At 40.4% G+C, this 13,651-nt stretch overlaps 1 protein-coding gene across 1 annotated transcript; it reads left to right on the top strand.

Annotated features, from left to right (window-relative positions):
• Positions 1-5,834: 5,834 nt before the first annotated feature.
• Positions 5,835-8,061, top strand: LOC141918718 (interferon alpha-1-like). The gene is given in 3 exon segments (XM_074813578.1): positions 5,835-5,876; positions 5,879-6,462; positions 8,019-8,061. Coding segments are annotated over 3 exon segments (669 nt in total).
• Positions 8,062-13,651: the final 5,590 nt, after the last annotated feature.

The raw sequence follows: 13,651 nt of genomic DNA, 5'->3' as shown, positions 1-13,651 counted from the left end.
AAGGGAAGGGGTGGCGGGACAGGGAGCGAGCCCCAGCCGGGCAGGCGGTGGCAGGGGGGACACCCAGCACTTTGCCCCAGCAGCAGGACCTTCCCCAGGCCCCATCTCCCCCCAGACCCAGCAAGCCTCAGGTTTCCACAGTGGCCCGGCCCACTCTCTGAGGCCGGGCGTTTGCTCTGCAGAGGCGCAGGGGTCCTGGGTGGGAGAAGGGAAGGAGGAAGAAGCTGTTCCCTCTGCCCGGGCGGGAGCTGCGCCTGCCAGAGCAGGGCCCAGGCTGACAGAGGAAGACACGTGGGGCCTCCTGCCGCTCCTTACGCGTCGCGAGTGACGTGTCTTTTTGCTGTGTTTTCTTTGCAGAACAAGCTTTGCAGAGCCTTTCAGTTTATCAGACTTCTCATACAGAGCAACTGGGGGAAGTCAGGCTCCACCTGCATTTATCGAGTGCAGGTTCATGGGAGGATAGTGGAATGAATGCCGTCGGCCAGGCATGAGGAGACCTTCCAACATGCCGCCCCGAGGAATTCCTCGCACAACCCGGCAGAAACACCTCTAGTTGGTTCAGAGGCGCAACAAGCTGCTCGGATTGGTTGTGTCTGGCGTGGTGGGCCGGCTTTGTTCGTTGCCGGGGCGGCTGGATCCGGCTGTGACCAGCTCAGGCCAGTGTCCACCAGGCCTGCCGTCCTGCACCCTGGTGTGGCAGCCCCACACCAGAGGGCCCTCTGTTTTGCTGATCAGGGATATCAATTAAACTCAGACACCAGAGTGAAAAGAGCAGGCGTATTTACTAGAAATAACTAAATAATAGAGTAATATAGAAAACATACAGTAAGAAAAGACAAAGTAGCGTGCTTAAACAAATAGGAAAATACAGGGTAATGCATCAGATCATTACTACAAGAGAGAGAGAACAGTGATTAAGAAAAATACATCACCACTTGCATACGTTACCATCATCCAGATCCGCAGTCGCTGGGCAGCCCTGGTTACAGCGAGGATTTGGAGAGCCTGTCCCAGCAAGTGGGAAATCCTACGCGGTGCGTCCACCCGTAGGTGAGGCTTCCAAAGTCGCTGTGAGCGGGTCCAGCCTTATATACCTAAAAATCAGTAAGCCAGAATAGCTGGCACCTTTGTTTTAAGCGGAAATATCTGGAGTCAGTCTCACGTTAGATTTTCCCAGAGCCTGGCTGGGGCTCAGGGAAAAAACTAAGGGAGTTTTCCCAGCTCATCTAGGTGATTTATGAGCAAGGTCACACACCAGGTCACAGGGCCAGACAATTGTCTTTGTGGCCCTGTTATTGTGGTCTTGTTACCTTGTTTACACACACAAAGAAGGATACATGTTTTATGATGTTTAAGTTACATTTTCTATACATATCTCACTAATGACTACATACTGAGTTAGCAATTTCGGTTCAAGACCTATTGTTCAGGTTTCAATATTCCCACCTTTTACATCCGGACAGGTGGTTTGTTATAATTCTAGTACAATACCTATTGATACAATGCTTGTCAATTATAAAACATACAGGATTCATCTATAGGTCAACTCTTAGCACTTCACCCTCCCACGAGGAGCAGCCAGAGCCTCGGAGGGACTTGTAAGAATATCTATTTGGAAGAATACAGATGTTTCGGGGGATTGTCTTCCCATTTCTGAATTGAGGGAGTTCACTAACTGTGAGATTTGCAGAAATCCAGAAGGACTGGCCTTGACTTGACTTTAGAATGGGGACTTTATCAAGCTCAGGTGGCTGGAACCAGCAGTGTCCCCTGGCACAACAACCCTACTGCCCCCCATGCCCCTGGTGTCTCCCCGGGCACAGCCCTCTGGCCTGCCAGGGATGTTATTGTTCTAAGTTCATAGATGCGTATGCAATATTTCATAAATACTGACCGTACATAATAAGGGTGCAGTTGACTGGGTTGTTGGAAAAGAGGGGGATGTGCTTAAACAGACAAAATGATGTAGAAATTCCATCATGTATTAAAATTTAAAATAATAAAGGATGTACTCTAGACAATCTTGACTCTAGACAACAAAGTTGTCAATCTGAGGAAGTAAATACACTCCTAGATAATTTAGTCCCCTACAAAAAGGACTGCAGGTCTTGGTCTTTTTTAAGCAGAAGAAAAGGTCCTAACAGAGTTTTTGTATGTTTTTATAATTAAGGTAGCAAACCTTTAGTGACAGAAATGGAAATAGTAATTTTTTTTACTTCCATGCTTTTAAAAGTAGGTTATGTAATACCCCTTTGCTGCTATTTCACTGAGGACTGCTCTGCCAAATTTATTTTCCAGTAAACTGAATTTGTAGCCCTTAGGGTTTTTTTAATTACTAGTTAATACTTTGCAAAAGCAAGCATTTACTGCACAAATGGTTTCAGTGAATTACTCAGAAAATAAAACAGTTACTTTGATTGGGGCAGGTCAACATGATGCCAAGAAATGGTCTGCTGAGATCGGAAGTTCACATGGCTGAGTTAGATTTTAACATCTTAATGCAGACTGTAATAGTGATTGTGAATGAAATTGTAGCATATGAGCTCTAAATTAACTGTGCTTTAATAATTTAAAACTGAATAAGGTATTTGTCTTCATGGCCGATTCTGTAGTCAAAAAACTATATAATTAGCTTTATCCATCCATGTGGAGCTATGGTATTAAACCTGTACTATTCCATTTCTGACCAGCACATGGGCACTTTTGGCTGCTTCTGCCTTTCTGCCTTCTGAGGTGTTCCTCACAGTATGAGGCCTGCACCTGGCCAGCCACATGGTCTTGGGACAAGAGCCAAGAATCCAATCTTGCCTGTATTTGAGGTTTTTGCTTTAAAAAAAGTAGTAAAAAAGAAAGAATGTATATGTATAAAGGAGAGGACTAGAAAGTTATAGCTGTGATGGAAAGCATAATGGAGAAAAACTATTTTCTTTTAACATGGGTGGTGTCAAGCTAGCTGGGGAGGAAGCTATCTTGTGCAGGGACAAGCTGACCCCATCTGGACTCCTTTGTGGCATGTTGACTTGTTAAAATCAGTCTGTTTTGAATGAATTAAAGGAGAAGAGAAACTGGTAGCTAGAGTAGATGAAATGTTGAGAGGAACTGGTTATTTTGATTTGAGAAAGCTGAAGAAAGGTTATATGAAGTAATTTAACACAGGGTAGTTATCGGAGGCCAAAAGCACACTATTCTGCAGGAATGTTCCCTCGCACTGTTCCATTTGCCAGCGTATACATAGGCTGAGTTTAGATTTGCCACTTGCCTTGGTGCCTGAGATAAAAGAACCCATGGCATAAGGGATAGCAAATATTTATTTCATTCCTCTATTGCATTATAAAATAAAATAAAAACCTTCCATTAGGGAAGCAATTTGAGGCATTTTAAAGGTGTTAGAAAGAGAGTAAATTGTGCATTTATTTACCTCTAGTCTTCCACTCCTGTAACGAATACATATACAGCTGGATGACCTTTTAAGGGCAGATCTTTCTTGCATGGACTCAAAGATCAGATAATTCTTCTAGAATAATGATCTATTAGGTCTACTTGGAAATACAGCTGTGCTTTGTAAACTTATTTCCTCTTTTCATTCTAGGTTAGAGTGGTCTGTGCTTCAACCACCAGCAGAGAAATAAACAGCTATCTGTGCTGCAGTTTCATATTACTTCTTCCAGTTACTACTTTTAATGAACTGTTTGTTTCTGAATTAAGCAATAAAGATAGATGATTAGGGGAGACTGTGCCCTGAATCATGCCGTGTTACTACTATGCTTTGCTCAGGGCAATAATCAAGAAACTGACTGAGTGGGGAAGAAGAATTTGTTGTTATTAAAAAAAATCCAAACAAAAACCAACCAAAACTCAACCAAAACCCAAACAAAAACACAAAACCAAAACCACCACCACCACCAACAAAACCTGATGGAGTAAGTCAAGCGTTCTGTGAGGAAGAGTGATCTGTTAACACAGACTAGAATAAAACACCTGTATCCGCTCTATCTGTGTAAGAAATCTGGAAGAGACAACCATCTTCCATTTTTCCCCTCTGTAATGTTTGTGACACCCAGGATGGCATCTCCAGCTCTTCAATGAGAGCAAAACATGCAAAAAACTATTTTGCAAGAGAAAAGAAAGAACTTGTGTGTCTGGGAGATACAATGAATGTGAAGAAGTTTTACCTGTTTAAATCATTAGAAGGATTAAGCTCATATAATGGTTACAGTTTCGAAGCAAATACTTGTGTATAATTTATGGAAATAGCTGCAGCAGTATTTAATATTTTTCTTGAACTAAATAAATTTGTTACCGATTTCATTATGACTGTAATATATTATATGGTTACCTTCTACAGCTGTATTTTTGAAAAACTGATACATCTCCATGGCCATTTTGTATCTATCTAACCCAATAATGCACTTCAGGCCAGTTTTTCCACCCTAAGTGAAAAGATTTGGTCCCATCTTATGCATTTTATATCTCGCTCTGATTGTTCTTACACTTTTTATTTAATACTGTCATAGGTGATAGGGGATTCATTTTTTCCTCACACTGGCAGTCCATCTGATCCAAGGTTGCTTAAACAACATCAGCACATCCAAGGAGTTTGCACATGTGAATAATTGTGCTCAGCTTTGTTTATTACTTCTTAAAGTCTCCCAAATACCTAGTGCTGAACACAAAGGAAGCCCTAAAATAGAGTTATAATTCTGCTCAGAGTGACTACCAGACTGGGAATGAAGCCAACCACACAGCAGTGGGTGCAACAACAGAACAAAAATACAGAGTCAGGTCTCAGACTAAAAAAACAGTTTATCTGACCTCTTTACCAAGACATAATCACCTGCAGTGAATTGCCTTTGCAATGACGTATGTTTGCACAGGAGGCTGGGAAGACAGCAAAAGGATGGTTTAAGACCAGCCTTCCTCAAAATAAAATCAAAGACTGGAGTCAGATTTCCCAATGTACTGTGATAGTTGTAACCTCCTCTATTATATGGCCAGGGAAAGGAAATGAAAAAGAAACTTTGAGTATTTTTTGTGTTCTCTATTCATTCTCTTCCCATTTAATGTCAGACCTGTGCTCTACTGGCACTGGATTGATTATTGCTCGGTTACTCATATGGGGGAAAAAAGAGTATTTCATCCAAGTATCTTACCTGTTCCCATGGGAGTATTTGTACTTGCATGCCACTTAAGAGTCTCTAAGTGAGATCAACGCCTCATTTAAGCAGCAGTGTGTATGCATTAAAATACACATAGCAATATTAATGTCTGTACACATTTTTTAATATATATGTATATACACACACTATTTTAATGATATGACATCTGTCCTTTGAGTCTAAATGGTCAAGAGAAATAAAGTCAAGGAGAAAGAAAATATTTTCCCTGAATGATAATAGGCAGAGAAAGCTTAACTGAATTTTGGAAGTATAAATCATGCTGAGGAGACAAGACGGCAGTAGTATTCAACAAGTTCTTGACCCATCATTGAGAGTGTTATTTTATTTCAACATGTTCTTTCACTGCTAAAATATTAAAAAACTAAGGATATTTCTGTAACTTTTTCTTTTAAACTCTCATTATACTTCCTGTGGAATTTTTAAGGGAGAGGGAATAGGTAATCTAAGATATAGATATAACATTCTGATATCCAGCTGAAATAAAAAGAAAGAGGCAAGAAAAAAAAAAGACAATGAAGTCATAAAGCAGAAAATGAAAGTGGTAAGTGCCAAAAGCATACACAAGGGGAAAAACCTTAAAAACCAAAAAATGATGAAAGAAAACTTCTCCTACAGAATAATTGAATTTCAAGATTTTGAAGAAAGAGGAGCCTACGAATGACCTTCAAAGCGTCCCAGCCTGTCTGTCAGAATTTATACACAGGAAAGGAGGAACATTAGAACTTATCTTTATCATGAATGCTTTGGGCTTGATACAAATTGGCCTCATACTGTTGTGCACCACCACCATCTCCAGTCTTCAGTGTAATCACCTTCCTTTACAGCAAAGAAAAGTGATCAAGAACAGCCTGCAACTTTTGGACAAGATGGGCAAAAAGTTTCCTCGACAGTGTCTAAGAGAGAAAATGGCCTTCAGATTTCCTGAGCAGGTTCTAAAGCCCAGACAGAAAGAGATTGTCAAAGTGGCCATCGAAGAGATCTTCCAACACATCTTCTATATCTTTAGCAAAAATCTGACTTTAGCTGCTTGGGATGGGACAGCTTTAGAACAATTCCAAAATGGACTTTATCAGCAAATTGAGCAATTGGAGGCATGTGTAATCAAGAAGCAGACCCACTACTTTCAGAGTAAAGAAGTCAACAGGCTGAAACTGAAAAAGTACTTCCAAAAAATAGACTGTTTTCTTAAAGACAAGCAACATAACCTGTGCTCCTGGGAGATCAGCCGTGCAGAAATGAGGAGATGTCTTCAATTGATCGATAAAGTCATAAGGAAACTTAACAACTAAGGTACAAAGATTTTGAGCTGATATAACTTAGCTTTAAAAATATTTATATTTATTATTCTATATAGAAGAACTTGTGGCAGTACTTCTAGTTAATTTTGATTGTGTTTAAATAATTACATTGCTGAAATTTATTTTTGCAAATATAATGAATTATTCAATGCACATAAATTTTTCCCCTGGTGTCTACAGGGTGTCTACATGAGCTATAAATTAATCTATGTGATTTTTCAGTGAGGGTTACTCCATAGAAAGGGATTGTAATCTTACGACAAATAGTGTCATCCTATGGTGTTTTCTGCTGAAAAAATGGGCTGCTACTTTCCATCTCTATTTCACCTACATATAGATAATCATATATTTGGGAATCCTTCACCTTACAGGAATTGCTATATTTGTACTGATTGAGACTGCATCAAAATTAAAGTAGTACATTGTTTATTTAAGTGGTCCTGTCTTAGGTTGAAACCATTCATTATTCTTTCAAAGTTTGTATGCTCTTTTCCAAGAATGTTTGGGGTTTTTTTTACATTTGAATCATTCTAACATTTGCTTTGTTCAAAGAGGTAAAGTAAATGTAGAAGGATTTGTCTACACAGGATATTGTTTAGAGTAGCTATGGCTTCTGCAGTAATTCTCAGTTGGCCTGTTACTCTTACTTGAAATACCCTTGTCTCCTCTAACTACCTGGGGGAAAGGCTTTTTTTTCTTCCTGCTGTGTTTCCAATTCACTTTAAATTCTTTCACAAGCTTATTTGAAATAACTTCTCTACATAAAAGTATCCTAAAGCCACACCTGCCTGTTGCACATCCTACTTGCTCATGGCTACATATTCATCCTGGCTACTGCAACCTCAAACATTACCATTCAGTGCTGTGTTTTATTGCTGCATGAAGTTTTCTGACTCTTTCCCTTTGCTCACAAATTGACCCACAGAACTGTATAGCCCTTGGTATTCCAATGAATTTCCCCTCCAAACCACATAGCCTCGAGTAATAATTGAATATAATCAAATTCTTTAAAACCACTTGCAACAAACTGGACAGAAATCCACTAATTTCTGTGAGGTCAGGCCCAGATTTTACCCTTGGGAAATTGTCCCTGGGTAACTCCATTTCAAATGGTTATATCTGCCCTAGTCACTGTATGTTTGTAAGGGGGAAAACAGTGATATCCAGGCTGTGTTACCTGATGAATATTAGTAAAAATATGGTAAAACCCCCAAAAACTTCCAAAAAAAGCTATTTCCCATGGCCAGGGCTGATGTACATTTGGCACAGGCCTCTGGGTTGGGTGTAAAGAAGCAGAGGAGAGAGAGCATGGCTGTGGCTCCCAAGAGAGGGTGATGATAGTCCCACAGGGCTGAAATTGCTAGAGGTTGCTTTAAGCATCAGGTGAGGAAAGGCTTCCCCTGATCTCCAGCCATTCAGAAGAGTATCATTCAAGGGGTGATAATGAAAAGGTACATCTAAATGAAAAAAATTACTGGTAAGAACAACAGCAATGGTATACCAGATCTCAGGTACCATATCTATGACACAGGTCTCTTTGCAGGGTGTACATACTCTCCTGTCTACCACTCATGGACGCAAGCTAAAGAAGTGACAAGAGACATGGGTATCAGGTCTGAAGCTGAAATACCAGAGATGAAACCAGCTAGGAACTTCCCCGTGATCCAGAGCAACAGAAAAAGAGCAAAGAAACGATCAGAGCCATTTTCTGCCTGGTGACACCCCACCACAAATGTTACAGCAAAATGTGTATTTCTTGGGCTTTGTAACTAGCAGCACTTGAAATGGCCCCACTGCGAGACTGTTTCAAATCTTACTTATTTCTGCTGCTTGTTTAGTTTTTGCACTTCTTCAAGCCTGTACAATAAAAGGACATTCAGCCTACTTACCTTTCTGGTTCTGATATCCTAGGTGGTTTCTGTAATGCAGTAAACTGTTATTGAAATGGCCTCATCTTTACTGAAACTTGGAAATAGCATGAAATATTTTCAGCTGCTCTCACAAAGGATCCCAGTTTTTATCACCTCACTTGCCTGCAGTGGGAATATGTTAATTCATGGTCCACTAATTGTTCAGAAACTCTCATACCATAAAGTTTTCCTTTTCATTCAAAACTGTCCTTTAAAATCTCATTGCCAAATAAAAATATGTTTTGACATATTTCAGTCAACAGGGTACTTTGCAGTGCAGGAAAAAAACAGAATGGGCACTAGAGGGCAAAGTGAGATTATAGACAAGTGTAAGAATTGTAGGTGAATGTACATGTATTTTGGCAAGACAGTGTTTCAGCTCTTTATGAACATGTTGCTTATCAATAAACTGCTGTTGGGTTCACAGGAGGGAATTGAAAGAAAAAAGAACAACTATTGAAAGAAAGATCTCAGAGATGATGGACAGGAACTCATAAACGAGCATTTGATTTCAATTACTTTTTGACCAGCTGTGAGAGAATAGAAATTATATGTACTGTGACAATGTGTAGAAGACCCATTTAAAGATGGAGAGCCTGGAACAGATGTAGTTGCTCAACAAATAAAAAGGAAAAAGAAAATAGCAAACTGATATATGTTTGTTTTATTCTTACTATTTAAAGAAAGTTAAAGTGTCTTTAAGGTAAAGGAAGAAAGCTGAAGAGTCAGAAGATCCTCTCTCTTCTCCCTGCTATTGTAACATTTTGGTGCAATCTGTATTTCATCACCATCTATTACCAGGTCAGCTGCATATTATACCCCTGGCTAACTGAAACCCTCTGGTATTTCTTCCAGTTATTATTTTTCTAGAAGTTAAAAAAATGTAGCAAAATGTAGTTTTTAAAATACATTATTTTCAAATGGAAATGAATAAAATAGTGAATGTGAAGTCTCAAATCCCAGCTGAAAATTTAACATAGATGAAACAAAATCCTTCCAAGATGGAATTGACTGTAGGCCAAATGTTTCATAAATTTTCTCGTAAGACTCATACAGCAGTGCTGTGCAGCACTGGTCCAAGTCACAGTTGTGGTTGTTCTCACAGCTAGTCTCATAGCACTTTGTTTGCACGTGCTGTGCTGCACTTTTTGGGAAACTGCACTAAAAGTGATACAGTTTCATCTATGCAGAGTCTGTTTTCTGGAGTGGATTTATGGGATTGGGGTTGAATGTCTTGTATCCCACATGAAACCTCAGAATAGCTACAGCAGAACTGCAGAATGCTTACTCCAGGCTTTACTCTGGAAAAAATTATTCACAAGTCACAGTCAACTACAGCTGTCCAGAGCAATTCTTCCATGGGTTTGGGCTGTTCCGTCAGCTCTGGCTTTACTTTCTTTTTAGACTGGGGTGGGGCAAACCCAAAGCAGAGGAAAAAAACAAAGCAGAGCAGGACAAAAGCTTGTGGAAATAACTCCCCAAATAATCATCCAGGATGAGCCCTTATTGCTAGGATGGACAGCTGTGAACTCCTTCAGAGCAGCCACAGGGAAGCTGCAGTGGTGGCTGTGGTGGAGCAGGCAGACCGACACCAGGGTTGAAGGGTGTGGGCTGGAGAAGGGATCAAGAACTGCTCACAGGGAGACAGTGCCCATGGACTGCTACATCCCGCTAGCCCTCACCCCTTCCAACTCAGCCTGCCCTTTGTCAGGGGCAGCCCTAAACTGTTTACCCCCTCCCTGGTGTGGAGGAACACTGGGTCCTTCCAGGGAGCGACCAGAGGGGAAACCAAGAAGTGAGGGTGACAATGACACAGAATAAATCTTAAAAGAAAGTATCAGCTCTCAGTTTTGACTAGTAGAATGAATTTACTTTGCTTTAGAAATTTAATGCAAAGCAAAAAAAGGTGAATAATGCAGGTTCAACAATGGAACTTTCTTTGATACTTTCCAATAAGATGACTGTGCTTTTAAATATCAAAAAATATTCCTACTAATCCTCATATAGGCAAGGATGGGGCATTTAGATCAGTGCTTCCCACAGTGCTACTGACATCAAGAAATCCTGGTATGGTGCAAGGGCTTTTTCAGTGCTGAGGGTTCCTAGAGGAGCAAACTCTGGCAGGGGAAGTGAGGACAATCTTTCTTCTCAGCCTGCAGACATGCCAGTGCCACAGCCTATTCTGCAACCCAGAGGGCAGCTGCAGTGCTGTCGTGGGGCCTCCCCACTGCAGAAACGCACTGCCAAGCCCACCTTGCTTCCAAATGCAATTTAGGCCCTTCATTAGTTGTGTCCTGGAGGAATCCCTGTTCTCTCTGTACAACATCAAAACTGAAATCCCCAGCTCACATGAACTGGCAACCATCTGTTTTAATTTCAGGGGGGGCTAAGGGTGAAGCAATGGTAAGTGATGGGTAGATGAGCACACAGACATTCATGTACTACCTCAGATCTCTCCACAAGAGGCTGCAAGGTTGATCAGTTTTCTAAGACCAATCTTCCTGAGCCCAAGGGTTTGCAATTAGGATCCTAAAACCACATTACCTTCAGCAACGAAGAATTCAATCTTCAAAGCAAATAATATAATCTGCTTTTGAAAGTATGAAAGTAAACACATTAACACTCCCCTCTACAAAATAACTGTTAAAACATGGTAATGCATTTGCAAAGTCAAAATCCACATTAAGGAGATTAAATACTGAGATTTCAAATAGCATACTGCCCCCTGCACACCAGTTACCACCATGCCTACTCACTGTAACTCTTACTGTTGGCTGTATTCCTCAAGTTTTTTATCTTGGTAGGCCAGAACATACACAACTTCCTCTGGACTTAGCTTCAGTACTGTGTGTTACGGTTTATTTTTCCAGAAAGGAAATATCTTGACAGACATATTTATATAAAACAGAAGGCTTTTCTTAAAAAAAAAAAAAAAAAGCGTCTGTTTGTTTGACTTCAAATATTTTTAAAAACATTGGTCTCTCTTTAAGCAATTGATACACTTTCTCTCAAGTCTCTTTGGGTTTGAGGTGGACTCATTTCTGGTCTCCACTTATTGGGAAAAGCTCACATTGGCTGTAATAGATCTTGTGATTAGAATTTTTTAATAGTTAAAAATAAGCTCCTGTTGCTTGTAGAAGAACTCATGCTGTTGTCCTTGGGACAAGAGTTAAAATCCTGTCACAGCTACTCAAATGTATTTAAAAAGGATTTGTGCTGAATGTGATTACTGGTGACTAAAAGTATTTCAAGTTACTAAACCTTTCTTTTTCTTTTTCTTTTTCTTTTTCTTTTTCTTTTTCTTTTTCTTTTTCTTTTTCTTTTTCTTTTTCTTTTTCTTTTTCTTTTTCTTTTTCTTTTTTTTTCTTTCTTTTTCTTTTTTTCTTTTCTTTTTCTCTTTTTCTTTTCTTTTTCTTTTTCTTTTTCGAGAAAAATAGGGCACATCTCCCTCTCTTTCCCAGTTCCTCATAGCAGGGTAACTTAAACGTGGAAAATGTCAGAAGCTATTATCACAACTTCTGTTATGAGTGACTTGGTAATGGCTAACACTAAAGAAAAAAAAAAAGGGAAATCTCCCAGCCCATCAAGCAGTAATTCCTCCTTATTATTGTAGTGGCATATTTGATGGGCCCATGGGTCTCATCCAGCAATGAAACTGAGTGCAGTGAACTGTGAGCACAGAGCCTGTAGAAGACTCATTTCAGAACTGCGTATGTCTTTGATATTTAGTTAATCCTTTCCCTGCCTCCCTAGCAAAACCAGTGAATTTTCCACTCTGCTGAAAAGAGGCTGGTTGGGAATGAGAAGGAAGGACAGGAAGTTCTACCAAAGGATAAAGGGTTTTTTTTTAAAAAAAAAAATGTAAAATGAGTGATGCTATTTACAAAGCTCCCTGTAAGAAAATTAAATTGTAAAAAATTGTTACCCTAAAGAAATAGACTATATTGTCCCTGAATATGCAGATTCCGATTCTTTAAAAACAGTAAAACCAGGTTATAATAATCAGCCTAAAAAGAAGCCATCATTTGCATCACAAAAATAAGTTGCTTCCCTGTAGAAATAGTTTTATGAAAAACAGGATTAAGGTGTATTACAGAAACGCATGGTTTGCATTTTTATCCTATGCTGAGAACATAGTCAGTAGTCTTCTGTTGATTACCTCCACTCAAGTATTGGGGCAATATCTTGTAATCTGGGAGATCAATGCTTGGAAATAATGAATTCCCGAAAACCAACATATTCCTACAGAGTTGTAGGGCTGGTTGCAAGTAGAAAGGTCAGTCTAGAGGCCAGATGACCTACTCCCTCAAAGACTCCCAGGAACTGACAAGTAAGGAGGGTAAGCCTGTCACATCTCATCCAAGCGACATTTTGGGAGGTATGGACAGGAGCTGCCAGGAGGCTCTTGTCTGGCTTCCCTTGTCCTTCCTCTTGCTCTGCTTCAGCTGCAGGGCAGTGGCAAGGAAAGGTGACCAGTCTGCTTTTTCTGAAATAACCCTGCCTGCAGTGGAGCTGAACTGTCCTGAAAGACGGTAAATGCAAAAGATCACTCTCAGATGACCAAAGCCAAACAGACTGGCTGAGATTTTTTTTTTTCTCCAAAAGCATTTCCAAATTTCATCATTTTTTCACCTGATTAAACTGTAAAGCTAAAAATCCTGCCAGCTCTGTATCTGTTTGGTGGACCCCTGTGGCACAATGCTTGCTCACCTGGGACGCCTTTCTTCATCCTAAAGCAGCCAAGACTTTGGTGCACCTTACTCTGTTGGATGACACCAGCAAGTCAGCTCCGGTGAGGCAGGACCTGTTTTCAAAGCCAGGGTCTCTGCTGAATTTACAAAATTGCCAGCGTGTGAGAGGCATGAAGCTGGCATGGCTGCTGCTTCCCTTTTACCCAGTTTGAGAGCACAGACAAAAGCACTGACACTTCCCCCTGTTACTTGCCTGCAACGTGGAGATGACTTTGGTTCCTCTGCTGCCTCTGCACAGCCTTCCTTTCCTCACTGGCAGCCTTGATCAGACAACCTAAACAGCAACCAGCACTGGGCAAATACTCTGCCTGCTAGTGAGAACTATGAGTGTCCAGTACTGCACCACATAGCTCCACGGCACCCAGACAGCCCAGGATTTACTCTAACTGAAATGAATAGCACTGGAGTGTGTGCTTCCAATTAAGCACATGTTTAAGGGCTGTGATTTAGCAATGCTTAAACTAGTGTAATCTGCTGGCCAGAACATAGGCTTCAATTCAGGTAGCCAAAATATT

Source organism: Strix aluco, chromosome Z, assembly GCF_031877795.1.
Source record: "Strix aluco isolate bStrAlu1 chromosome Z, bStrAlu1.hap1, whole genome shotgun sequence".
NCBI lineage: Eukaryota > Metazoa > Chordata > Aves > Strigiformes > Strigidae > Strix > Strix aluco.
Note: the sequence above shows the minus strand (reverse complement) of the source record. Positions and strands in the feature narration are given on the sequence as shown.